Consider the following 27,267-nt stretch of genomic DNA (forward strand, 5'->3'; position numbering starts at 1 on the left):
CGGCTGCAACCCTCAACTATTACCTCACTCCTCTCTGCACATGTGCAATCGGGACAAATTTAGAGCCAATACTGCAAAACTATGGGTTTGTTTTCTAATCCATGTTCCAATTTGTATTCAAAATTGAACATTCAGTTGAAATAAGTTATTCCTCGATCATAAATTGACATTTGTGGACAGACAGATAGACAGACAGACAGACAAACAGAAAAAGTGACCCAATCACCCAAAAAGTGACCCAACCCAAACACTCTCTTTCTCTTTCTTGTTTGAGGAAGAGCTCAAATGCCCAAAACGTCACTTCACCTGCTTTTCTCACGGCGTTAGCATACCTCCGCCAACATTCGTTTGAGAGCCAGCTGTTGGCTTCACAGTTAAGGTAGTTGGCTTAAGATCCTAGGGTCTTGAGTTCAAGCCCCTATCAACCAATTTAATTAACACCAGGTAGGTTGACTCGGGCACTCATCCTGTCATCTTGCTGAGGTTGGCAAAATGAGTACCCCCAGAAACTGATGAAGCCACGCACTGGCTTACAAACAAACAAATAAATAAATAAATAAACAAACTAATTTGTTTGAGAAAATTGATTGCACATATGGTGCGCTTCACAATCCAATCAATTCTCTCCATTAAACAAGGTCTCATTTACTACAAGTATATCACAATCCTCACTATCTATTAATGCTTTTAGCTCCTCCATCTTATCGTTTAGACTCCTGGCATTGCTAAAGAACAATTTTAGCCCCGATCACTCCTGACTATTGTGTGTGGTTCTTCATCCCTTTGTCACTTCCTGTAATGGATGTAGGGTATATCTCAGGCACAGTTGTTATTTCAAAAGAAATGTAACATTGAGTCTTGATTTGATCAAACTGCGGTTGCGTGTACAGGTGGGAAAGTATTGGGATAAGAAGGGGCATCATGGTGGAACCTTGAGATAAATGAAGAACAGAAAACTGGGTATTAATGGCAGCTGAATACAAGTTAGGAGCAGCATGGATACCAGCCAGTCGTTGTTTCGAAGCAAACTGGGCTGGTAAATGGGTCAGGCCAAACACTTGGATGTCATCTTGATCAGATGCGTACTTGGGAATCTGATAGAGTAGACCCGGGTAGGACATCAGAGCCTGTTGTTGATGTACAGTCAACAACGATGGCAATACCTACAGAAAATACAACACCTACAGTCAGAAAATACAACACCAAAAATACAACACCGACAGCAAATACAACACCAAAGAGGTCAACGATTGACCGTACCCTTGCTCGTCGGGTCCTCACCGAACGCAAACGAGAGTTTCGGCAGGGGCTACTTGCAGCCTATGTTGATCTCTGTAAAGCGTTCGATTCAGTAAATCAGGATGTCCTCTGGAGGATTCTAGGTCATCGTGGGGTGCCACCAAAACTGATCGATCTGATGTCTGAACTATACTCTGGTACTGAGAGTGCTGTGAGATGTGGTGGTACCATCTCTGACTTATTTCCAGTTGTTACTGGAGTTCGTCAGGGGTGTGTACTGCCCCCTACACTTTTCAGCACTTGTATGGACTGGATTTTAGGGAGGATGTCAGAGAGATCAACTTCGGTGCATCGTTTGGGAATGTCAAGATCTCTAACCTTGATTTCGCAGATAATGCGGTCATCATTGAGGAGACTTTAGATATCCTTTCGGGGGCCCTCGAGGTGCTGAATGAGGAGTCGGAGCCGCTGGGATTACGGGTTTCCTCGGTCTTCCCGATCCAGGCTTTCAGGCTTTCAGGCCTAAGATCCAGGCTTTCAATGACATCTTGGATGCCGCTGTCCTGTCTGTGCCTGTTTGTGGTGAGGATGTTGAGGTCGTGGAGAGATTCACTTACCTTGGCAGTGATATTCTTGTCTCTGCTGGCTGCGAGTCAGAGGTCAATAGACGTCTGGGTCGGGCCTGGGGAGTCATGGATTCACTGGATAATGGGGTGTGGCGCTGCCGGTACCTGTGCGGGAGGATGAAAGTCCGAGTCTTCAGGTCCTTCGTGCTTCCAGTCTTGCTCTATGGATGCGAGACTTGGACTCTGACCAAGCATCTGACACGGAGACTTAATTCCTTTGGTACCAGGTCTCTTCAAAAAATCCTTGGCTATCGCTGGTTGGACTTTGTGTCCAACGAGTGGTTGCTGAGAGAGACTCAAATGAGATTTGTTACCTGCATAGTCCGTGAGCGTCAACTGCGGCTGTATGGACATGTGGCTCGTTTTCCTGACACTGATCCTGCTCACCAGATTCTCTCAGCGAGGGAGTCTCCTGAGTGGAGTAGGCCAATGGGCCGACCACGTGCCTCATGGTTGCAGCAGGGTGATCGGCATCTCAAGGAGTTGGGAATGGGCTAGGCATCTGCCTGGGGGATGGCCAGACGGAGGCCCCTGGAGTACCGGCGGAAAGTGGACGCAGCGACGCACTGCGCTGGCGCATGCTCCCATACCTGACCTAACAGTCAGGGGTGCTGTGAGCTGGGGGGGTGCGGGGGGTAGTAGGGTAACTACCCTTGGGCCTGGACCTAATCGGGGCCCGTAATTATTCCTTCAAGTTTTTGTTTCATAGAATGATTGTTTGTGATGACAAAACACCAGGGGAAGCTTTATTTTGTCTCTATCTCCATGCCACTCGGGGTGATTCCCAAGCATGCCATTGCCATGGACAGTGACACCCTCCCTGTAAAATTAACTACTGTGGAAACAATTTACATAATCACAATTGCAGTAATGACATCATGAGTGTTGAGCACACCTCCATCTGGTTAAAGTGTGTTAAACGAATGTACAAGTTGGAAGAAGTGAATAACATCCCAATTTACCTGAAACACAGCACGTGGTTCTAACGACAAAAAATACGGAAACCTCAAAATACGGAAACCTCGGTGTAAGTTTTTTTAAATTATAGTTGAAGGGGTCCTGGATGAAGAGGGCACTTATTGCCCATTTTATTTTATTTTATTTATTTATTTCACTTAGTATTGCCCTGGGTCCATTCTGGCTCTGGGCGGCGGCCCTGCCTACAGCGGATGTCTTCTGTAATACCTGTTCGACGTTCGGGACGATCCAAACCACAAGAGTACTTGAAGGATGATGTTGTCTAACTATGAGGGAAGGGTATGTGAAATGTATCAAGTAGTCTGCAGGAGGCGTGGTCTGTAACAATGTACCTGTATTGGCTTGGGGTGAGGAATAAAGATGCACTCATCGTTCCTTGGAACCATCTGTCGTTCTGGTATCTTTGACGTCTGCAGACATAACACCTCTACCTACCCGACCCTCACCTCCCCCACTCCTGTAGACTTAAAAAGCTCCCCAATTCCCACTGAAAACATGCCCCCCCTCCCAAATCCCCCTTTATCTCTTTGGCCTCCACTCCACCTATTCTTCCGAAAACAACCCCTTTAACTCCCAGTACGTTTCCCACTCCGCTTCCTAAATACAAAAACCTTGTTGCACGCAACAACCTCTCGAACCGCACTCACAGCGAACCAACAAACCACGTGCCACACTCAAAACAAAATAAATATATAATACTACAGATTCGTGTGCACGACTTGCGAGGGAGAGGGTGTGCGAAGCGGATTGATCACGTCATCCGGCAGCTCGCTTCTCATACTGCGGTGAAATAACTTCAAAAGGAACCGAGGCCGTCTGCACGGAAGGAATGGGCACGCTCGGACATCCGACGACACGCTCGGACATCCGACGACACGCTCGGACATCCGACGACACGCTCGGACATCCGACGACACGCTCAGACATCCTTCGACACGCTCGGACATCCGACGACACGCTCGTGCATCCGATGACACGCTCAGACATCCGTCGACACGCTCGGACATCCGTCGACACGCTCGGACATCCGACGACACGCTCGTGCATCCGTCGACACGCTCGGACATCCGACGACACGCTCGTGCATCCGTCGACACGCTCGGACATCCGATGACACGCTCAGACATCCGTCGACACGCTCGGACATCCGATGACATGCTCGTGCATCCGACGACACGCTCGGACATCCGTCGACACGCTCGGACATCCGACGACACGCTCAGACATCCGTCGACACGCTCGGACATCCGATGACACGCTCGTGCATCCGTCGACACGCTCGGACATCCGATGACACGCTCGTGCATCCGTCGACACGCTCGGACATCCGACGACATGCTCGTGCCTGCGCTCCCCGTGTACCGCAGTGAATGACACCGCCAGGTGAACTCGGACTGGAACACTTCGTATTGGAGGGAAAAATAAAACAATCAATCGAGGAAACGTGATGGACATCGATGTCGATTTGTCTTGGGACATGCTCGAGACGCTGTATGACGCCATATAGATGTTTTGATATATATCTAATAAAACATTCCGAACGTTTCGGAGACACGTGAGGAATCGTTTTTAAAATACTGTACAATGTACTTGATTATAATAACGATTGATTTTAATACATGAAACTGCTGCGAGAAGCTGAGGCGCGAAACGAAAATAAAAAATAAAAAAAGGAGGGAAAAATAACAATGAACTGGTTAATTACGATTGAAAACGCGTCAGGGATGAACAATCGATGAGGAGAACCGATAATTCGAGTCATTCGATCCGTTTGGAGGGAGTGGAGCGCCGCGGCCTAGCCGAGCCGGCGCACCCCGATCTCGACTAGCGACGCGGCGGGGGCTCCAGGCACGGGACGTCGGGCGGAGTCGGCGCAGCGAGGCGCCTCGTCGTCCGGGAATCCAAGGCTACGGGTTCTCGTCCGGACGGACTGAACATGAGCGATGCCGCGAGATCGGCCGTGAAGCCTTTCGGGATAACAATGGACTCCCGGTGGGTATAAAGAATTTTAAGGAATAAAATAATAATAATAATAATAATAATAATAATAATAATAATAATAATAATAATAACAATTGCTTCCCCCTCCCCACTCCGAGGCGAGTAAGGAAGATGGCGTCAAATTGTGCCAAAGGGTGTTTCGTCAACGAGGCGTTTAACTCAGGGTCTCCCGGAACGTGGCATCGTCCGTCCGTCGCTCGTACAGCATCACGTACCTGCAGCGCCGCGGGCTCTCTCCGGGCGGTTCGCTATGCACGAACCCGAGCGCCCATTGCTCGAAGTGCGGGCGGAGTGAGCGACGTGTTTAACCTTTTCACCGCCGCCGCGCTCGGCTCAGCGTCGCTCGCCTCGTCTCCGCCACGAAGCGTCCGTCGCTCGCTTTCCTGCGAGCACCTTCTCCTCCCGACTCGTCGGCGCAGCCGGATGCCCGGGAAGATGTGCTTTTCCGTGTCGTGGACTCCGTGAAAAACTACCCCTTCCTGTTGTGCGCCTCCCAATGCAGCACACGCTGTAAACCGTCTACTTCCCCCCTGCTGCATGAAAATGGCTCTCGCTAATGATTCATCCCCTGCAAGACTGTTCTCGGCAAAAGGAAATGGAAAAAAAAAAAATAATAATTAAAAAAAAATAAAAAAAACGCATATTCTGTTGAACAAAAAATAAATAAATCATCCCGCTCGGCACGTTTGCTCTCGGACCATTCACACACACCTGACGTCCCTAAGTACCTTGCTTGATACCTGTCCTTAAAAAAAAAAAAAAAAAAAAAAAAAACGACTTCTTGGACTCCTTTGTTCCGAGGAAACGGATGTGAATGTTAAAGGCTCCAATGTTAAAATGTTGCTCGAACGCCCTCTGCCCTGCTTGCATTGATATGCGGCATCAGCATTTCCTTGGAAGATTAAAGAAAGAAAGAAATAAAGGAGCGAGACCGAGATACACCTACACCTACACCTACACCTACACCTACACCTACACACTTCCTCGGGTTGTTTGTTCCAGCACAAACTTGCATCCTCAATCAAACGACACAAAGACCAAACCAGCCGGACATGTGGGCGAAATCTCACGTGCTTTTATTTCTCGAGGCAATGTAGTAATCCGGCAACAATTTCAGATCAAACAAACAAAAAAATTATTATTAAATTACGCCACCATATAAAAAAATGTCCCCAAATTCATTCCAGAGGAGAGAGGGAGAGAGGGAGAGAGGGAGAGAGGGAGAGAGGGAGAGAGGGAGAGAGGGAGAGGGGAGAGAGGGGAGAGAGGGGAGAGAGGGGAGAGGGGGAGAGGTGGAGAGGTGGAGAGGTGGAGAGAGGGAGAGCATTTTAAACGTCGATCCGCACATTTCCCAGGACGCCGGTACACCGTCGAGGTGTGTGTGCACACGTGCAGATCCGTGGCCGAATGTCCCGCACGCATCACATCTGAGCCCTTTCCCTTTTCAGCCGCGTGCTGTACGAACGTGACACGGTGTTCCACGCGTCCATGTACCTGTCCATGCACATTGCGATGCATTTCTGGAAAAAAGAGAGACAGAGAGAGAGAGAGAGAGAGCGAGTAAGAAACAACAGTTTAGTTCAATATATAGTTCTGTTGTAACGTTGTAAAATTATCCACCAGGAGCTCAGCACATTATCGCTTGACCCATGCTACAACCACTACAACCACTACAACCACTCCAACAAAAAAATAAATAAAAAGACTTTCCATAAATATTGAAATAATGAGCTTTTATCGTTCATTTATTCATTCATTTCATGAGCAGCCTGTGCCTGCTGGCTTGCATCGTTGCTGGGAGTGTGGTTGTGCCGCTGATGCAGTACCCCCGTTACGCAGGAAATTGGTCAGGGTGCCGGCGATAGCTCACCTACTCTTCACGAAGGACACCGCTGGATCTTTGACGTCCACCAACGAGTGGCAGAAGATGGGACGCCCAGTTTGACGTCCATCCGAGGGACGCGTTGATGAATCACACTACCTGTGAAACACCAGGACAGTTTACAGCTGTGTCGGGATTCAAACCCAGACTAGATAGCTTAGAGGCGAGCATGCGTACCTCTAGGCCATCCTGCCAGCTTATGAGCCAATACGGATTGAACTGGGATTCGATTCTACATTTGGTCTCCCACATGCATCATTATCGAGTCATGCCTGTGTCAGATAAAAATTTGTAATTTTTTCAGGGTGCCGGCGATGGATGATACTGTTACGAATTTGGAAACCTTGTGCACACAGACAGACAGCCGTCCCCAAGCTTAGTTATTTCGATAAGTGTGTGTTTCTAGTTAGGGCCCCCTACTTGTGTCTAATGGGAATTACATACATGCGCTGCTAAGTTATTTTGATAGTTTGGATTTTTTACTACAACAACAACGCTTGCTCGAGGAATCGTCCGCGCTGTTCGCAAGCTCACGAAGCGCTTCGTTCTAGCCTGGCGCCAAATCAGAGAATGCGTCATTTTGCGGCCAATGGGGGACGCGCGGATCAGAGCCGGGGTGGTCCTTTGCAAGAAGGCAGGGCCGTGACACGCGGTCCATCCAATGAGAGCAAGCCACGCATGAGCGAACCACGCCTGAGAAGACGACGAAGGAACAGAGGGCAAATAATTGCGCCCCGTCTGTTCGAGCGAGTCTGTCTGGTTCTCCGTCAGCTCGAGCGCGTGGTCTGGCTCTCGGATCGTCTGCTCAAGCGATGGTCTGATCTCATCTCGTCGCTGGCGCTGATCTGATCTCGTCTCGTCGCTGGCACTTCTGCTGGTCTCGTGTCGTCGCTGCTGGTCTTCTGGTCTCGTGTCGCTGCTGGTCTTCTGGCTCTCGTCTCGTGCGGGAGCTCGACGCTGTCCTCCGTACCCGGTGCTTGCAGCAGCATTGAGCTGCGGGTTCGAGTCCCGCTGATCCAGGACGTTGAAGACCGCATGAGGCGGGAAGGTCCGAGATAGCTCTGGTCTCTAACTCACCTGTCCTCAGGCTGGAGAGCCAAATAAATTCCATTCTGGTCCGTTTCTTTTGGGTGTGCGTCTGTTTGTGGGCCCGTCTTTAAGTCGGAATGGTTAAGTGCTTTTGCTGGATATAATTTGCATTGCTGAGTCGGTTAAACTCTGCCCTTTGTGTGTTCCCTTCCCCCCCCCCCCCATTATAAATAAATCCCCTGTTAAATGTTTCGGCTCGTCTTTGTGTTTCTTTCATCGGTTTAGCACGGTGCGTGTTGGGTGATTAAAAAGGCCGTTGCTGCTGTAGATGTACATTTGGACCGACGGGACCTCGGTAACCATCCGCTCGGGTTACGCGCGGGTCGAGCATGGAAACGACTCGTCCCGTTCGAGCCCCGTCGAGGGTGTGAATCCCTCGGTAACTCACCACATGGGCCTCTAGGTATTTTGAAGTTTGGCAAATAACCCTGTGCCCACACTGTTGAATTATTGACGATTCATGATCCTGTAAGGGACCCGTACCTTCGGAGTTATCCAAGGGTAACGATCTGAATTCCGGGTGTTCGGTGGAATCAACTCTGCGGCTCCAACTAGCGGTCATACTCACAGCCGATACATCCTCCTTGCAAAAGGCAATGAGATCTTTGATGTCCAACTTATGCTATCAGACGAGAAACCCAGTTTAACACTCATCCGAGGGATGGCATATACACACACATTGACGAATCACCTTCCAACGAAACACCAGGGTGGCAGTTTTTATCTGGGTCGAGATTCGAACACAGGTGAGATATTCAGAGGGGGGTATCCATATCACTAGACTATCCTGTCAGCCTAGTAGACAGCCTAGTCATGGTGAGTAACCAGGATGGAATCATTTGAGTCCCCTCAGAAGGAACTTCAACCAGGAGGAAGCAATTATGCCCATCAAGCCCACGCAACGGTTGTCAACCTACAGTTGTTTGTCCGGATGCTCTATCCTTTTTAAATGTTGAGCATCAAGGAAGTAAGCAGCATACCATTTTTAAAGTGTTGGCCAGGGTACGTTTTGAACCGCCGTCCTCCCAGACTCAGAGTGGATGCCCGAATCATTACACCGCCAAGTTTGGTAGGTCTAGAATAACTTGTATTTATCATTCAGTAAAACAGCAGAAAGCATTCAGTGGACAATGAAGACAAAAAAACAAACAAATAAAAAACAATGTCACCCGCATCTTGCCAAAAGGTGACCACGTGTGACTTCTTAAAGGTCACACTGAGGTGAACAGAGCTGCTATCCACCAGGAGCGACTCCTTGAGGAATATCTGCCTACGAGAGATTCCGATGAGAATCATTCTACAGAGTAACCATGAAAAATATGCGTTTGCCTCATAACGTCACCAAATGACGTCATAATGTCTCAAGCTTGACATATCTAGAAAGCACTCATCGAGGTGTTCAATTTGAGGTACTACACGATATGGTTCCTAAAACTTGAAAATTTGACCTTGGGGTCAAATGTTTGACCTCAGGCGCTAACCATGAAGGTCAAGGCCAATCGCCACCAAAAAGTAATCAGCTGAGCGCCAGAGCATGAACTATATCCCCATGAAGTTTGAAGACGATCCGATCAAAATTACTCAAAAAATAAGGGTTTCGTCGACTCCCCTGATTTGCGACAAAGTGACCTTGACCTTTGACCTTCAAAATTTTGTGCGCTGAAAGGGACCTCTATAGGCCTCTGATATGCGAAGTTACAAAAATTTCCAATGATAACTGTGCTCTGCAGAATTTTTTATACGTGATTACAGACAAACAAACAAGCAAACAAACAAACAAACAAACAAAAAAAAATACAAGCTGACTAACATATCTTGCAAAAACTTCGTTTTGGCAAGATAACAAACAAACAACAGAGGATAATTCAATTATTCTACACCAGCAAATACAACCTGTCACTTCAGAGACAGATGCATTAAAGCGGGGAGAGGGGGGAGGGTTAAGCAGGAGGGGAGGGACAGAGGAGGGAAAAGAGCATGGGGGAGCAAGGAGGATGGGGAAGCGAGGCGGAGTGAGGGAGGGAGAACGAGGCAGGGAAGGGGGAGCAATGTGGAGTGGGGGAGGGAGATTGAGGCGGGAGGGGAGCGAGGAAGGAAGGGGAAGCATGAGGGGAGGGCAAGGGAAGGCAGCGTGAGGGGAGGGAAAGGGAAGGCAGCGTGAGGGGAGCGCAAGGGAAGGCAGCGTGAGGGGAGCGCAAGGGAAGGCAGCGTGAGGGGAGCGCAAGGGAAGGCAGCGTGAGGGGAGCGCAAGGGAAGGCAGCGTGAGGGGAGCGCAAGGGAAGGCAGCGTGAGGGGAGCGCAAGGGAAGGCAGCGTGAGGGGAGCGCAAGGGAAGGCAGCGTGAGGGGAGCGCAAGGGAAGGCAGCGTGAGGGGAGCGCAAGGGAAGGCAGCGTGAGGGGAGCGCAAGGGAAGGCAGCGTGAGGGGAGCGCAAGGGAAGGCAGCGTGAGGGGAGCGGAAGGAAGGCAGCGTGAGGGGAGCGCAAGGGAAGGCAGCGTGAGGGGAGCGCAAGGGAAGGCAGCGTGAGGGGAGCGCAAGGGAAGGCAGCGTGAGGGGAGCGCAAGGGAAGGCAGCGTGAGGGGAGCGCAAGGGAAGGCAGCGTGAGGGGAGCGCAAGGGAAGGCAGCATGAGGGGAGCGCAAGGGAAGGCAGCGTGAGGGGAGCGCAAGGGAAGGCAGCGTGAGGGGAGCGCAAGGGAAGGCAGCGTGAGAGGAGCGCAAGGGAAGGCAGCGTGAGGGGAGCGCAAGGGAAGGCAGCGTGAGGGGAGCGCAAGGGAAGGCATTGTGAGGGGAGCGCAAGGGAAGGCAGCGTGAGGGGAGCATCCATCCAGACATAACCACGGTCCGGACACGTCCAGAGACAACCATCGCCTGGACGACTGGTATACTAAGGGGAGGGGAGAGAAGAGGAGGGGTGGGGAAGCGAGGAGGGGTGGGGGAGCGAGGAGGGGTGGGGAAGCGAGGAGGGGTGGGGAAGTGAGGAGGGGTGGGGGAAGGGAAGGCAGCATAAAGGGAGGAGAAAGATGTGAGGGGATGGGAGGCAGCATGAGGGGATGGGAGAGGAAAACCGCAAGTGGATGGGCAAGGGAAGGCAGCCTGAGGGGACGGTCCGTCCGGACATAACCACGTGAGGGGAGGGCAAGGGAAGGCAGCGTGAGGGGAGGGCAAGGGAAGGCAGCGTGAGGGGAGGGCAAGGGAAGGCAGCGTGAGGGGAGGGCAAGGGAAGGCAGCGTGAGGGGAGGGCAAGGGAAGGCAGCGTGAGGGGAGCGCAAGGGAAGGCAGCGTGAGGGGAGCGCAAGGGAAGGCAGCGTGAGGGGAGCGCAAGGGAAGGCAGCGTGAGGGGAGCGCAAGGGAAGGCAGCGCGAGGGAAGGCAGCGTGAGAGGAGCGCAAGGGAAGGCAGCGTGAGGGGAGCGCAAGGGAAGGCAGCGTGAGGGGAGCGCAAGGGAAGGCAGCGTGAGGGGAGCGCAAGGGAAGGCAGCGTGAGGGGAGCGCAAGGGAAGGCAGCGTGAGGGGAGCGCAAGGGAAGGCAGCGTGAGGGGAGCGCAAGGGAAGGCAGCGTGAGGGGAGCGCAAGGGAAGGCAGCGTGAGGGGAGCGCAAGGGAAGGCAGCGTGAGGGGAGCGCAAGGGAAGGCAGCGTGAGGGGAGCGCAAGGGAAGGCAGCGTGAGGGGAGCGCAAGGGAAGGCAGCGTGAGGAGAGCATCCATCCAGACATAACCACGGTCCGGACACGTCCAGAGACAACCATCGCCTGGACGACTGGTATACTAAGGGGAGGGGAGAGAAGAGGAGGGGTGGGGAAGCGAGGAGGGGTGGGGGAGCGAGGAGGGGTGGGGGAGCGAGGAGGGGTGGGGGAGCGAGGAGGGGTGGGGGAAGGGAAGGCAGCATAAAGGGAGGAGAAAGATGTGAGGGGATGGGAGGCAGCATGAGGGGATGGGAGAGGAAAACCGCAAGTGGATGGGCAAGGGAAGGCAGCCTGAGGGGAGGGTCCGTCCGGACATAACCACGTGAGGGGAGGGCAAGGGAAGGCAGCGTGAGGGGAGGGCAAGGGAAGGCACCGTGAGGGGAGGGCAAGGGAAGGCAGCGTGAGGGGAGGGCAAGGGAAGGCAGCGTGAGGGGAGGGAAAGGGAAGGCAGCGTGAGGGGAGGGAAAGGGAAGGCAGCGTGAGGGGAGGGAAAGGGAAGGCAGCGTGAGGGGAGGGAAAGGGAAGGCAGCGTGAGGGGAGCGCAAGGGAAGGCAGCGTGAGGGGAGCGCAAGGGAAGACAGCGTGAGGGGAGCGCAAGGGAAGGCAGCGTGAGGGGAGCGCAAGGGAAGGCAGCGTGAGGGGAGCGCAAGGGAAGGCAGCGTGAGGGGAGCGCAAGGGAAGGCAGCGTGAGGGGAGCGCAAGGGAAGGCAGCGTGAGGGGAGCGCAAGGGAAGGCAGCGTGAGGGGAGCGCAAGGGAAGGCAGCGTGAGGGGAGCGCAAGGGAAGGCAGCGTGATGGGAGCGCAAGGGAAGGCAGCGTGATGGGAGCGCAAGGGAAGGCAGCGTGAGGGGAGCGCAAGGGAAGGCAGCGTGAGGGGAGCGCAAGGGAAGGCAGCGTGAGGGGAGCGCAAGGGAAGGCAGCGTGAGGGGAGCGCAAGGGAAGGCAGCGTGAGGGGAGCGCAAGGGAAGGCAGCGTGAGGGGAGCGCAAGGGAAGGCAGCGTGAGGGGAGCGCAAGGGAAGGCAGCGTGAGGGGAGCGCAAGGGAAGGCAGCGTGAGGGGAGCGCAAGGGAAGGCAGCGTGAGGGGAGCGCAAGGGAAGGCAGCGTGAGGGGAGCGCAAGGGAAGGCAGCGTGAGGGGAGCGCAAGGGAAGGCAGCGTGAGGGGAGCGCAAGGGAAGGCAGCGTGAGGGGAGCGCAAGGGAAGGCAGCGTGAGGGGAGCGCAAGGGAAGGCAGCGTGAGGGGAGCGCAAGGGAAGGCAGCGTGAGGGGAGCGCAAGGGAAGGCAGCGTGAGGAGAGCATCCATCCAGACATAACCACGGTCCGGACACGTCCAGAGACAACCATCGCCTGGACGACTGGTATACTAAGGGGAGGGGGAGAGAAGAGGAGGGGTGGGGAAGCGAGGAGGGGTGGGGGAGCGAGGAGGGGTGGGGGAGCGAGGAGGGGTGGGGAAGTGAGGAGGGGTGGGGGAAGGGAAGGCAGCATAAAGGGAGGAGAAAGATGTGAGGGGATGGGAGGCAGCATGAGGGGATGGGAGAGGAAAACCGCAAGTGGATGGGCAAGGGAAGGCAGCCTGAGGGGAGGGTCCGTCCGGACATAACCACGTGAGGGGAGGGCAAGGGAAGGCAGCGTGAGGGGAGGGCAAGGGAAGGCACTGTGAGGGGAGGGCAAGGGAAGGCAGCGTGAGGGGAGGGCAAGGGAAGGCAGCGTGAGGGGAGGGAAAGGGAAGGCAGCGTGAGGGGAGGGAAAGGGAAGGCAGCGTGAGGGGAGGGAAAGGGAAGGCAGCGTGAGGGGAGGGAAAGGGAAGGCAGCGTGAGGGGAGCGCAAGGGAAGGCAGCGTGAGGGGAGCGCAAGGGAAGACAGCGTGAGGGGAGCGCAAGGGAAGGCAGCGTGAGGGGAGCGCAAGGGAAGGCAGCGTGAGGGGAGCGCAAGGGAAGGCAGCGTGAGGGGAGCGCAAGGGAAGGCAGCGTGAGGGGAGCGCAAGGGAAGGCAGCGTGAGGGGAGCGCAAGGGAAGGCAGCGTGAGGGGAGCGCAAGGGAAGGCAGCGTGAGGGGAGCGCAAGGGAAGGCAGCGTGAGGGGAGCGCAAGGGAAGGCAGCGTGAGGGGAGCGCATGGGAAGGCAGCATGATGGGAGCGCAAGGGAAGGCAGCGTGATGGGAGCGCAAGGGAAGGCAGCGTGAGGGGAGTGCAAGGGAAGGCAGCGTGAGGGGAGCGCAAGGGAAGGCAGCGTGAGGGGAGCGCAAGGGAAGGCAGCGTGAGGGGAGCGCAAGGGAAGGCAGCGTGAGGGGAGCGCAAGGGAAGGCAGCGTGAGGGGAGTGCAAGGGAAGGCAGCGTGAGGGGAGCGCAAGGGAAGGCAGCGTGAGGAGAGCATCCATCCAGACATAACCACGGTCCGGACACGTCCAGAGACAACCATCGCCTGGACGACTGGTATACTAAGGGGAGGGGGAGAGAAGAGGAGGGGTGGGGAAGCGAGGAGGGGTGGGGGAGCGAGGAGGGGTGGGGGAGCGAGGAGGGGTGGGGAGCGAGGAGGGGTGGGGAAGTGAGGAGGGGTGGGGGAAGGGAAGGCAGCATAAAGGGAGGAGAAAGATGTGAGGGGATGGGAGGCAGCATGAGGGGATGGGAGAGGAAAACCGCAAGTGGATGGGCAAGGGAAGGCAGCCTGAGGGGAGGGTCCGTCCGGACATAACCACGTGAGGGGAGGGCAAGGGAAGGCAGCGTGAGGGGAGGGCAAGGGAAGGCACCGTGAGGGGAGGGCAAGGGAAGGCAGCGTGAGGGGAGGGCAAGGGAAGGCAGCGTGAGGGGAGGGAAAGGGAAGGCAGCGTGAGGGGAGGGAAAGGGAAGGCAGCGTGAGGGGAGGGAAAGGGAAGGCAGCGTGAGGGGAGGGAAAGGGAAGGCAGCGTGAGGGGAGGGAAAGGGAAGGCAGCGTGAGGGGAGCGCAAGGGAAGGCAGCGTGAGGGGAGCGCAAGGGAAGACAGCGTGAGGGGAGCGCAAGGGAAGGCAGCGTGAGGGGAGCGCAAGGGAAGGCAGCGTGAGGGGAGCGCAAGGGAAGGCAGCGTGAGGGGAGCGCAAGGGAAGGCAGCGTGAGGGGAGCGCAAGGGAAGGCAGCGTGAGGGGAGCGCAAGGGAAGGCAGCGTGAGGGGAGCGCAAGGGAAGGCAGCGTGAGGGGAGCGCAAGGGAAGGCAGCGTGAGGGGAGCGCAAGGGAAGGCAGCGTGAGGGGAGCGCAAGGGAAGGCAGCGTGAGGGGAGCGCAAGGGAAGGCAGCGTGAGGGGAGCGCAAGGGAAGGCAGCGTGAGGGGAGCGCAAGGGAAGGCAGCGTGAGGGGAGCGCAAGGGAAGGCAGCGTGAGGGGAGCGCAAGGGAAGGCAGCGTGAGGGGAGCGCAAGGGAAGGCAGCGTGAGGGGAGCGCAAGGGAAGGCAGCATGAGGGGAGCGCAAGGGAAGGCAGCGTGAGGGGAGCGCAAGGGAAGGCAGCGTGAGGGGAGCGCAAGGGAAGGCAGCGTGAGGGGAGCGCAAGGGAAGGCAGCGTGAGGGGAGCGCAAGGGAAGGCAGCGTGAGGGGAGCGCAAGGGAAGGCAGCGTGAGGGGAGCATCCATCCAGACATAACCACGGTCCGGACACGTCCAGAGACAACCATCGCCTGGACGACTGGTATACTAAGGGGAGGGGGAGAAGAGGAGGGGTGGGGAAGCGAGGAGGGGTGGGGAGCGAGGAGGGGTGGGGAAGTGAGGAGGGGTGGGGGAAGGGAAGGCAGCATAAAGGGAGGAGAAAGATGTGAGGGGATGGGAGGCAGCATGAGGGGATGGGAGAGGAAAACCGCAGAGTGGATGGGCAAGGGAAGGCAGCCTGAGGGGAGGGTCCGTCCGGACATAACCACGTGAGGGGAGGGCAAGGGAAGGCAGGGTGAGGGGAGGGCAAGGGAAGGCAGCGTGAGGGGAGGGCAAGGGACGGCAGCGTGAGGGGAGCGGAAGGGAAGGCAGCGTGAGGGGAGGACAAGGGAAGGCAGCGTGAGGGGAGGACAAGGGAAGGCAGCGTGAGGGGAGGGAAAGGGAAGGCAGCGTGAGGGGAGCGCAAGGCAAGGCAGCGTGAGGGGAGCGCAAGGGAAGGCAGCGTGAGGGGAGCGCAAGGGAAGGCAGCGTGAGGGGAGCGCAAGGGAAGGCAGCGTGAGGGGAGCGCAAGGGAAGGCAGCGTGAGGGGAGCGCAAGGGAAGGCAGCGTGAGGGGAGCGCAAGGGAAGGCAGTGTGAGGGGAGCGCAAGGGAAGGCAGCGTGAGGGGAGCGCAAGGGAAGGCAGCGTGAGGGGAGCGCAAGGGAAGGCAGCGTGAGGGGAGCGCAAGGGAAGGCAGCGTGAGGGGAGCGCAAGGGAAGGCAGCGTGAGGGGAGCGCAAGGGAAGGCAGCGTGAGGGGAGCGCAAGGGAAGGCAGCGTGAGGGGAGCGCAAGGGAAGGCAGCGTGAGGGGAGCGCAAGGGAAGGCAGCGTGAGGGGAGCGCAAGGGAAGGCATTGTGAGGGGAGCGCAAGGGAAGGCAGCGTGAGGGGAGCATCCATCCAGACATAACCACGGTCCGGACACGTCCAGAGACAACCATCGCCTGGACGACTGGTATACTAAGGGGAGGGGGAGAGAAGAGGAGGGGTGGGGAAGCGAGGAGGGGTGGGGGAGCGAGGAGGGGTGGGGGAGTGAGGAGGGGTGGGGGAGCGAGGAGGGTGGGGAAGTGAGGAGGGGTGGGGGAAGGGAAGGCAGCATAAAGGGAGGAGAAAGATGTGAGGGGATGGGAGGCAGCATGAGGGGATGGGAGAGGAAAACCGCAAGTGGATGGGCAAGGGAAGGCAGCCTGAGGGGAGGGTCCGTCCGGACATAACCACGTGAGGGGAGGGCAAGGGAAGGCAGCGTGAGGGGAGGGCAAGGGAAGGCAGCGTGAGGGGAGGGCAAGGGAAGGCAGCGTGAGGGGAGGGCAAGGGAAGGCAGCATGAGGGGAGGACAAGGGAAGGCAGCGTGAGGGGAGGGAAAGGGAAGGCAGCGTGAGGGGAGCGCAAGGGAAGGCAGCATGAGGGGAGCGCAAGGGAAGGCAGCGTGAGGGGAGCGCAAGGGAAGGCAGCGTGAGGGGAGCGCAAGGGAAGGCAGCGTGAGGGGAGCGCAAGGGAAGGCAGCGTGAGGGGAGCACAAGGGAAGGCAGCGTGAGGGGAGCGCAAGGGAAGGCAGCGTGAGGGGAGCGCAAGGGAAGGCAGCGTGAGGGGAGCGCAAGGGAAGGCAGCGTGAGGGGAGCGCAAGGGAAGGCAGCGTGAGGGGAGCGCAAGGGAAGGCAGCGTGAGGGGAGCGCAAGGGAAGGCAGCGTGAGGGGAGCGCAAGGGAGGCAGCGTGAGGGGAACGCAAGGGAAGGCAGCGTGAGGGGAGCGCAAGGGAAGGCAGCGTGAGGGGAGCGCAAGGGAAGGCAGCGTGAGGGGAGCATCCATCCAGACATAACCACGGTCCGGACACGTCCAGAGACAACCATCGCCTGGACGACTGGTATACTAAGGGGAGGGGGAGGGAAGAGGAGGGGTGGGGAAGCGAGGAGGGGTGGGGGAGCGAGGAGGGGTGGGGGAGCGAGGAGGGGTGGGGGAGCGAGGAGGGGTGGGGAAGTGAGGAGGGGTGGGGAAGTGAGGAGGGGTGGGGGAAGGGAAGGCAGCATAAAGGGAGGAGAAAGATGTGAGGGGATGGGAGGCAGCATGAGGGGATGGGAGAGGAAAACCGCAAGTGGATGGGCAAGGGAAGGCAGCCTGAGGGGAGGGTCCGTCCGGACATAACCACGTGAGGGGAGGGCAAGGGAAGGCAGCGTGAGGGGAGGGCAAGGGAAGGCAGCGTGAGGGGAGGGCAAGGGAAGGCAGCATGAGGGGAGGGCAAGGGAAGGCAGCGTGAGGGGAGCGCAAGGGGGAAGGCAGCCTGAGGGGAGGGTCCGTCCGGACATAATCACCATCCAGATACTTCAGAGAGAGAGAGAGAGAGAGAGGTGTGGGAGGACGCTGCACTGTATTAGGAGGGGGTGGAACAAGGATGGGAGAAAGAGAGAGAAAGGGGTGTGGGTCATGGGGGTAGGGGATTTAGCAGAAAAGATCACGTGCCTTCTGGTTGAATGGTTTGCATTAGTGGGAACAATCGTCTGGGTGGCAGACGGACGGTTGTTCTTTGCGGGTTATGCGGTTTTACCGTGCGATACATAATCCACGGCGATGCTCACCATGTCAGGAGGTAGGTGTGTGTGTGTGTGTGTGTGTGTGTGTGTGTGTGTGTGTGTGTGTGTGTGTGTGTGTGTGTGTGTGTGTGTGTGTGTGTGTGTGTGTGTGTGTGTGTGTGTGTGTGTGGTGTGCTGCTTTTCCTTCAGTTCTGAGCCGATTACATCCAGACTTGCTACAGAGGATCAGCGTGACCCCAATTAATGTATATGGGTGTTTTTTTTCTTTGCGGGTGGTCTTGTGGGGACGCAAATTCTCCATGTAAATGTGTATCGTGTTGCACTACCTCTAGGTGGGGGAGGGTACTGCAAGCCTCCACCATTTACAGTGCAGTATTCCTGTCCCCACATTTTCCAGTGCAGTGAGGTGTTTTGAATTAGAAGCATTAGGTATCTTTTTGCTTCATGCAATGAGGCCCGGGTTTTTTTTTTGGGGGGGGGGGGGGGTTTGCCTACACAGATCTGTCAGTTGCCCATACACCACCCAAAGAAAGGTATGCGTCAGAAGAACGTGTTGCATGCTTTGAACAAGATCACCCGTCAGACGGGTACTCTGCTCGTGTGTGATAAATGGTAATATGTCCTGAAATATAATGTAATGATGCTCATTTTTTTTCTCACTAGAATAGAACATGAAATACCCATTTACCATGTTTACAATGTCTACTATCCATACCCAATATTGATGGAGAACCACATGTATCCTTACACATTTAGATTTCGATAAGATTTTCAACACAGAAGATTTTCAAACGATTCAAGGTTGATTTGAATGTTTTGTAGATGGAGTCGTAATCATAATTCACCCTCACTTGTCAGCATATGGATAATAATTGTTCGTTTAGTTACTCAAGGTAACTACTCGAAGATGGGTAATTAGTGTTTATCAACCTTTAATGAAACAAATGTAGATAAGGAATGAATATGTAAGTTTTTAACTGCCCTAACATGTGAATCTGCAACACTTGTGGACAATGGATTTATTTAATGCACTTCTTTTTTTTGTCATCTTTTCAAGGTCTGAATCAACATGGCATATGAACAGAACAACCCTGTTGATTTGAAGGGACTGAAGTTCCACTCAAAGTAAACAGAGCACACAAGGAAGCGAACCTCACGGATTAAAGAGAAAATATGCACAACACACAATGGCGAAACAAATCAGATAAGCTTGTCAGACCCTGGAAAACATCCAAGTGGTCAAAGATCAAGGATGTTGCACACAAAAGACAATTGAGTGATGATCCTCATAAAAGGCTTGATGACATGTGCAAGAATATACCAAAGAAACATGGGTATCACAGACAGTTATCAAATAGTATTCACGAGTGTTAAATACCTGCGGTAAAGGACTGGTCAGGTGGATCAAGGCAATGATGTAGAGACGGACTCCAAAACGCATATCCTATTCCCATGTGATAAATGTACCGTATCTTGTGTGGAAAAGAAAACAAAAGGCTAAAAGGAAAGTCTCAAACCAGGGAAACGTTGACCGTCTGTTACAAAAACAGCACAAACCTCAATTAAAGAAGCTGCTGAAGCTCAGGCCGATCAGGTATTGTTGCGGGATCTGCATGGGGTTGATTTGATTGCCAGGGAGGCAAGATACCATCATGCATGTCGAAGGGATTACACCAGGAAAACCATTAGAAATCCAGCAAGAGAGGAAACGAAGGAAGTTGTAAATCAGCAAAGAGCCCACAAAAAGTGTTTGAATACATCAGTGATAACACTGAGCAGAACATCATTAGGTGATCTCAGGTTGAGCGAATGACAATGATGAGGGGGACAATGATGAGGGAGGGAGGGATGAGGGAGAAATATTTATCCTTCATGCAAGTACATACTCCATCACACTACAATCCACAATAGAAGACATATAAACTAAAGTCGAAACTCATCAAGAACTTTGGTAACCCAACTTCCGGAGCGAATTAGTTTATTCACAGGAGTTACCTACAGGTCAGGCAGTCAAAGCAGTCTTTGAATCTGCAGCCTCACATGACAAAAGAGTGGAATAAGCAGGTATGGTATTGTCGTTACATCACTGAACCATTCAGAGAATCTAAAGAACTCCCCTGTCCACAATCTGCAGATTATTTGCGGTGAAACACCGTTTCACCACCAGGTCAGCTTGTGGAGCTCCTTACCAGCTTAATATCTCGCAAGCAAGGCTGTGCTCAAAAAACCACTAAACATAGGGGCAATACCCCTGGGTGCTCACCTGGTAGTGCCTGGATAAGATAACCAGGGAACCATTGGTAGGCATGGATGACCCACAAAATATATATATAACGGAGAAGAAAGTAAATACCTATGGATTGTTTTTTTTTAATGCCATGAACAAACCTTGGTAAATCATGGATGATGAAGGTTGTGGTCAAGTTTCATCAAAATCGTGTGTGTGGTTTCGGAGAAGAAAGCAAATACATATCTTGGGGTGCAACCCCTCCCCCCTTACGCCCCCGTAGATCCCGATTTTTCTAATGTCATGAACAAACTTTGGTACATCATATGTAATGAAGGTTGGAGTCAGGTTTAATCGGAAGTGTTTGTGTTTGTGTCGTTTCAGAGAAGAAAGCAAATACCTCTTTAAGGAGGGGGGAAGCCCCCGTAGACCCCCTTCGGGCCCGATTATTTTTTTCATGCCGTGAACAAAATTTGGTACATCCATGGTGATGAACATTCTGATAAAGTTTCATTAAAATCGTATGAGTAATTTCACAGAAGAAATGTCTAAACATCTCCTCTTGGGTACAACTGTTAGGCACATCACAGCAAGTGTTGAAGTCGTGAGTATTCTCAACCACTTTGGGCATGGTGTATGATCGTCAACCCTGCTGGAGGATCTGGAAACAGCAATGTGTAACCAAACATGTCATAGAGAGTGACAGACTTCTACTATTGATAAAGAAAGAAATGTTATCCATTTCTGGTGGGATAACTTTGACATGAATGAAGAAGCTCCCTCAGGAGCTGGCACGACACATTCCACCCATGGTATTGTGATGCAGGAAGCGACTGGAGAGAACCTGTCTCTGACTGAGACCACCGCACAATCAAAAAAAAAGAGGTCTGGAGAATACAAATCCCAAGATCTAGTCATGCTTTGTTAAAAAGCATGGGAAGCCAAATCTGACAGTTGTTAAGAATAGCATTTCAGTTCCAGAAGTTGTGAAGCCTGTATATCAGATTTATTGCGGTTTTTCTGCATAATGTTGCTGATAGATGGAAAGCAGTCAGTATCTGCATGGACAAGTTGGATATCCGAATGACACATACAACTTTGGACGATGTGGCACCGATCATCTCTTCCGTCACTGAGAATTCAACTGTTCAGCATCTCTTTCAAATTTCACAGAATGCAATGCATGAAGAGAGCCAAGAATACACAGTTGTGACATTTGAGCTTGCAGTTGCCAAGAAGGCATATTTCATTATGTGGCAGCATTTCATAATCAGACTGGGTGTATTTCACACAAATTGTGGGTGCTCTGGGTAAATTACTGCAAGGTACCGGCTTTTCCGAAGTAGTCATCGAGTCTGGTATATGTGCCAGCGGTTCTATTGACAAGGTACCGAGTGGTCGGAACTACAACAGAGCAATGCGTGTACACAAACTCACCTTTGAAGCACTTGAAAGACTTCTCTTTAAATCGTTCAAGGAAAGTCCAGGTGCTCGGACATTGATCAAAGAGGCAAAGGAAGAACTGAAAAGCCTAGCAGAAACACCTAGTTCAGCCAATGATTAAGAAGTACTCACGAAAGTCAGCAGGTACATACATGCTACAGGGAATATTTCGTTGAAGTATTTGAGTACTTTGATACTATTGCAAGAAAATGTATAATTTTAGTTATGGTTAGGAGGGCTTAGGTGTTCCCCGATATTATGTTACTGGATGTTTTATGCGACGTCATTGGACGAAGGAACTCATTTCTTGTCATTTCTAAGTAATATTTGTGTTGATATTGAATGTTATAATATTGATTCCAGATAAAAAAAATATTTTAAAATGCATTTTGTTGCCTCAGAATGGGGACAAACAATACACATCCAAACGTTTGAAAAATTGCTTATTTTTACTGTTTGCTATTGTAGTAGTAACGAGACGACCCGTGAACCCGTTGGGTTCCCGTTGTGACAGCTGTTGATGAAAAAAAAATCATTTAAAGAAAAAAAAAAAGATAGCTCCAGCGAACTATACCGCTGAGGTTGTTTGCATTGATCAAATACTCCCGAAGAGTACTTGACTGAATCGGGAATTGATTTTTCTTTAATAATTTTTTTCGTTGCCCGATTTGAACGAAACTTGATACTGCACACCGCAGGCGAATGGTGAGTAAGGTGGGCCAAAAAGTTTTGCGCTATCATGTACCGTTTTGGCTGCATTTTGGGAACATATATACATACATACATACATGAGAGTTTTAGTAATGTATAGATAAAACAAAAAACCCACTGTAACACAGCTGAGCACATCAAGGTAATTGGCAAACAAGCAGATTTCAAAGCCATAGGACCCATATTCTTCAACAATTATGGTCCAGAAGATTCCCAAAGGGGGGGGGGAGAGGAGGGGAGAGGGGGGTTTCAGTATCTGGCCAATGGACTATTGTTTGGACAGTTCGCCTGACTCCCTCCACCCACAATTGCTCTACTACTGCCACCATATTTTTATACTCCATAATGTAGGTCTAAGGTTTAATAGGCCTCTTTTTTAAGGGTTGCGCTTTCTGACTTTCACAGCTTTATCCTAACTCAAATTCGATATCAAATTTCATTTTTCATTGTTGCCAAAATGGTTTAATACTCGGTTACAAAAAAAAAGGAAACAAAATCGTGCGGATTTTGATGTTTTAAAAGGTAACATCTCTATTATAATACCAAGCTTGCACACTAAAAACTCGGCTCGCTGTCACACGATCCCTATGAAATTGCTGTGTCACTTAGCGGACATGCCGACAATGTTTGGGAAGTCTTGGCGTTCCATAGTACCACTTGCATTTTGCACAATGCGTATTCTTGTCATTCCCCGTGTACGGTCTGTCGTCTGCTACCAGCTATGTTGTACTGCTATCCCGTGCATGTGCACGGGTATCGCTAGTTCATCTTAATAGCAGTTTCTGGTCAGGCACAATGTGGTGCTGGGGAACAGGGAGAAGGGAGGAGAGGGGGGGGCACAGACAGAGTTTCACCTCTGTCTATTTGTTTATCTGTGAGCAGGATATCTCATAAAGTTATGGACGGACTCAGACAAAACTTGGTGGGCAGGTTGAGTGTGTGACATGGGCGAACTGACTCGATTTTGGTGTAGATCCGATCCGGATCTGGAGATGATAAATTTTTTTTGATGATTCTTCATAATTGAGAGATTGGGCCCAAAAATGATGTACAGCACGAAATTGCAAAAACTTGTGGATGGATTATAACAAAACGAGGTGGATGACTTGGTTAGCGACAAGAATAAGCCGATTCGATTTTGTTTCAGGTCCAGATGCAGATCTGGCCTATCATTGGGATACAAAATGTAAACTAATCATCCTGGTGGAGGTATGTGCTCTACCAATGCCCTTCTAGTTATAACAAGTACATGGACGGAGCACACAAACAAGCACAACAACAACATGTTGTAAAAAATAAATAAATCCTTTTTTCTTGTGTTTCACTTCATTTTACATCCTCATTGAGATTCAGAGATAAACCGGGCGTAGTGGCGTGCGCCTGTAATCCGGCTACTCGGAGGCTTGGGTTGGAGGATCGCTTGAGGACGGGAGCTCTGCGCTGGGCCGCGCTATGAGAGGGTGTAGGGCAGCCCAGAATCATGGCGAAACCCAATCCTTATCCCTGTGTTGTAAGAGGCGACCAGGGTTGCGTCAGGAAGGGCATCCGGCGTAAAAAAAAAAACGTTTGCCAAATCAGTATGCGGATCATAACGGATGATCCGCTGTGGCGACCCCTAACGGGAGCAGCCGAAAGACGAACAACAACATTGAGATTCACAGATAGACATGCAATATGTTTGTGAACTACAACTCGCTGTCTTTTGATTGCCCAGTCAGCGAAGCGACAGGTAGGCACACGTAGTTGACATATAACGACCCATAAGCAGCAGAGGCTGATACTGTCATGAACCCTATTGAAAGAAAGATTTCTCATCAACAAATTTTGAAGCAAAAAAAAAAACAAAACAAAAAAAAACCTGGAAATGCACCCATTAATATATGTCCAGCACAATAAATGTGCATAAGGTCGTACTTGAGTTATTTCACACGATCAATGGCATTTCAGGATATGTGGCAGGAGATTACAACCTGCTCTGTGTTGTCCAGTGACGTCCCAGGCTTGCCAATGCACTTCTTGAAGCATTTGTCTGTCACTCTCTGTAAAACACGCATAACCAGGCATCGCGGTTAAACCGAGCCGACCATACAACCAGAACAAACCAAAGCACGAGAGTGAAGTCGATAGTGTGCCATCGCAAATCCCCACGCTTCCCACCTGAAGCAAAGTTAAAATATGGAAAAAGGTCCATCAGCTGGCGATAACGAGGTGCATTAGCTGGGCATCAGGCCCTTCAACTCTGTGTGAGGTCACTTAAGATGAGAAATTTGGAATAATTGCCGTGACAAAGTGCAACCCAACATTTTAAGGTCAACGTAAGGCGAGTCTTAATATCCAGGTGAAAATCCCATACGCCATCATCAGCAATGTACCAGCCTGGTGTTGGCTTCGCGGCTCGAGTGGCTGGCTTGAGATCTTCAGGTCCTGAGTTCGAGCCCTGTTGGCTGTTGAATTAACATCAGATGTGGTTGACTCGGCCCGTCATCCTTCCGAAGTCGATGAAATGAGTACCAGTGTACTGATATAGGGGCACATCATCAGCGGCACAGCCGTGCCCCAACAAAATGATAGCTTCCTGGCAGCCAAGCTGCCATATCAAAATTATAGCTACCATTTGCAAGAAGCAGAATCGATGTACCATACTCTTTACAGAGGTGCACCCAAAGGATTCTTTTGGCAAGAGTTACACTGGGTGGTTTGCCATTGCCTTCCCAGCGGTCAGTCTTACTTCCTGATTGTTTATTTTCTCCCACCTGTGGAATCGACTTCCACATTCAGCAACTATTGGGGATGCCTCTTCGTGGTGGTTGCAACCCCCCCCCCCCCCAACACAAGGCGGAGGCCAAATATTCCCCGTGCTTCCCGGATTCTTCAGGGCAGCACGGTCATGGTCAGAGTGCCGATTGGTCCCCATGGACTGGCCCTCTGTCTCTCGGCCCTGACTTCATGAAGGCAGGGGTACACCATCCTAGATGTGGGGGGGACCTCTTGGTCGCTCCTGGGAGATCAATCTGCTGTCTCGGTGCCGTGGGCTTGTTCAAGAGAACTCTCCAGGACGATACGATAACAACTTCCACATTCTCTTCAAACTCATTCTTCCCTCGGGGTCTTCAAGACAGCTTTTCACCACCATCTCAGATCATCCCCCAAACAACATCATGATCTTTTCTGCTCTCATTAACTCTCCCCAAACCGACCTCTTTTTCAACTTTCCAGTTTTTCCTTCCCGAGAGTTTGCTCGTGTATCCATCTTGTCCACCCAATGTCCTCCTCCGAGTCATCGTCATTCCTCCCACCCCTCATCGTCGAAGTCTCTCTCCATTTTGTCCCTCAACCCTGCGATTGTGTATTCCCCCCTGTCCTCCTGCTGTTCGTTTTGTTCTGTTGCCCGTTCTAGTTCCTCCACTTTTTATTTTTCTTATTTTAAGTCAGGGTGCAAGTGATAATTCGTCCACTCTTCGTCAGACCCTCAACGTCCTCGACCCTGCTCATCATTAAAACTTGGATCATTAATCGACTCCCGGTCTACTCACTCGGAGTGACCAGGTCTGATGATGGAAACAGTAGGATGTTTAACATCCACTGCCGGCACCATTCGAACTAACGACTCGTGTAAAACTACACTGAGGTCTGCTGAGGTCTTCAACCTGCAAGTGATGCAAATCCAAACTCCTCCATGAGCCAAATGCATGATAACCAACAACAACAACAACAAAAACCCCGAAACGACTACACCACGATGTATCCAAATCATAACGATGCTTCTCGAGGTCTTCATCCCTTCAGTGTGGATATCCTGCAGACGTTTCCTCTCCTCCTCCATCACGTCATCATCAACCAAATGACCTTTAACATCGGCAATCATAACATGGTTCATGTTCTAAGGGAGGGCAGCACTGACCCCAAGGAACCACATTTGTTAAAAGTTTTATTTTTAATACAAGTCGAAGACAGGAAAGAGTAACGGCACAGAAAGAACGATAAACGTATCATGAAACATTTGGCCAGGAAAGCCAGGGAGGTGGGGTGGGGTGGGGTGGCCAGGGAGGTGGGGTGGCCAGGGAGGTGGGGTGGGGTGGGGTGGCCAGGGAGGTGGGGTGGGGTTGGGTGGCCAGGGAGGTGGGGTGGGGTGTGGTGGCCAGGGAGGTGGGGTGGGGTGTGGTGGCCAGGGAGGTGGGGTGGGGTGGCCAGGGAGGGGGGGGGGGGTGGGGTGGCCGGGGAGGTGGGGGGGGGTGGCCAGGGAGGTGGGGTGGGGTGTGGTGGCCAGGGAGGTCGAGGTGGGGTGGGGTGGCCAGGGAGTTCGAGGTGGGGTGGGGTGGCCAGGAGTTCGAGGTGGGGTGGGGTGGCCAGGGAGTTCGAGGTGGGGTGGGGTGGCCAGGGAGGTGGGGTGGGGTGGGGTGGCCAGGGAGGTGGGCTGGGGTGGCCAGGGAGGTGGAGTGGGGTGGGGTGGCCAGGGAGGTGGGGTGGGGTGGCCAGTGGGGTGGGGTGGCCAGTGGGGTGGGGTGGCCAGGGAGGTGGGGTGGCCAGTGGGGTGGGGTGGCCAGGGAGGTGGGGTGGGGTGGCCAGGGAGGTGGGGTGGGGTGGCCAGGGAGGTGGGGTGGGGTGGCCAGGCGCTTCGGCCTAACAGAGCAGGCGGGATCGGGCCGTTCGTTTTTGGGGACAGAACAATCCGACATCGTGGTCTCACGCTCACCTCGATCAACTCTTGCACGTTCGCCATGGCGATCTGCACCTTTACCTGCTCCATCAGCGCTCCGGAGTTCATCTTATTATCGCCCGAACTTGCGGAACTCAAATCGCTGGAAAAATCCATCTCAGGAGCGCTTCAAACACCAGACCCGCTCCGTGTGGGAAGGATCCGGGTAAATCAAGGGCAGAGTAACACGTGGGGAGCACCACGGCAAGCACAGCACCGCCAGGGGGCGGCACGGGGAGGCACGGAGAGGCACGGAGAGGCACGGAGAGGCACGGAGAACCGACAACAAATCTCTCGTCTCTCCGCACTCGCCTTGGGAACTGTCGACCAATATCTGCGAGAGAGGAAGAGAGGAGGACGAGAGAGGGGGGATGAGAGTGGGGGTGGGACTAGGGGTGAGAGAGGGGGAGAGAGAGGGGGAGAGAGAGGGGGAGAGAGTGGGGGTGGGACTAGGGGTGGGAGAGGGGGTGAGAGAGGGGGAGAGAGAGGGGGAGAGAGAGGGGGAGAGAGTGGGGGTGGGACTAGGGGTGA

The 27,267-nt window shown here is 53.0% G+C and overlaps 2 protein-coding genes and 1 long non-coding RNA gene across 8 annotated transcripts in view; all 3 read right to left on the reverse strand.

Annotated features, from left to right (window-relative positions):
- Window positions 1–5,416, reverse strand: part of SMARCA4 (SWI/SNF related BAF chromatin remodeling complex subunit ATPase 4) — a 186,753-nt gene extending 181,337 nt beyond the window's left edge. For 2 of the 6 annotated variants that reach the window (XM_085853454.1, XM_085853459.1), the window contains exon 1: window positions 5,060–5,409. Coding sequence is in view for 2 of the 6 variants with exons in the window: in XM_085853449.1 (XP_085709575.1) it covers window positions 1,004–1,121 (118 nt within the window). In the remaining 4 variants the exon portion in view is untranslated. Of the gene's footprint in view, window positions 1–1,003; window positions 1,164–5,059 lie in introns of all 6 variants that reach the window. The other 4 variants (XR_015050977.1, XM_085853449.1, XM_085853444.1 and 1 more) reach the window with 4 other exon arrangements.
- Window positions 5,417–6,116: 700 nt separating this feature from the next.
- Window positions 6,117–27,048, reverse strand: TIMM13 (translocase of inner mitochondrial membrane 13). The gene is made up of 3 exons (XM_085853832.1): window positions 26,734–27,048; window positions 24,011–24,079; window positions 6,117–6,364 (listed from the first exon to the last, which is right to left on the reverse strand). Exons 1-3 carry the CDS (start codon window positions 26,851–26,853, stop codon window positions 6,266–6,268), a joined length of 288 nt encoding a protein of 95 aa, XP_085709958.1. The 5' UTR covers window positions 26,854–27,048; the 3' UTR covers window positions 6,117–6,265.
- LOC147031984 (uncharacterized) lies at window positions 18,136–23,998 on the reverse strand. Its single transcript, XR_015051048.1, has 2 exons — window positions 19,217–23,998; window positions 18,136–19,131 (listed from the first exon to the last, which is right to left on the reverse strand). It is a non-coding gene; the product is annotated as an uncharacterized LOC147031984 (long non-coding RNA).
- Window positions 27,049–27,267: the final 219 nt, after the last annotated feature.

Source organism: Eptatretus burgeri, chromosome 2 (genome assembly GCF_056783735.1).
Source record: "Eptatretus burgeri isolate ZD-2024b chromosome 2, Ebu_testis_v1, whole genome shotgun sequence".
Lineage (NCBI taxonomy): Eukaryota > Metazoa > Chordata > Myxini > Myxiniformes > Myxinidae > Eptatretus > Eptatretus burgeri.

Coding starts and splice junctions, on each gene's coding strand:
- TIMM13 (XM_085853832.1), bottom strand. CDS start 26,853: ATGGATTTTTCCAGCGATTTGAGTTCCGCAAGTTCGGGCGATAATAAG. Junction 24,080..26,733: donor ACGTGCAAGAGTTGATCGAG/GTGAGCGTGAGA, acceptor CGTGTTTTACAG/AGAGTGACAGACAAATGCTT. Junction 6,365..24,010: donor CACTGGACAACACAGAGCAG/GTTGTAATCTCC, acceptor TCTTTTTTCCAG/AAATGCATCGCAATGTGCAT.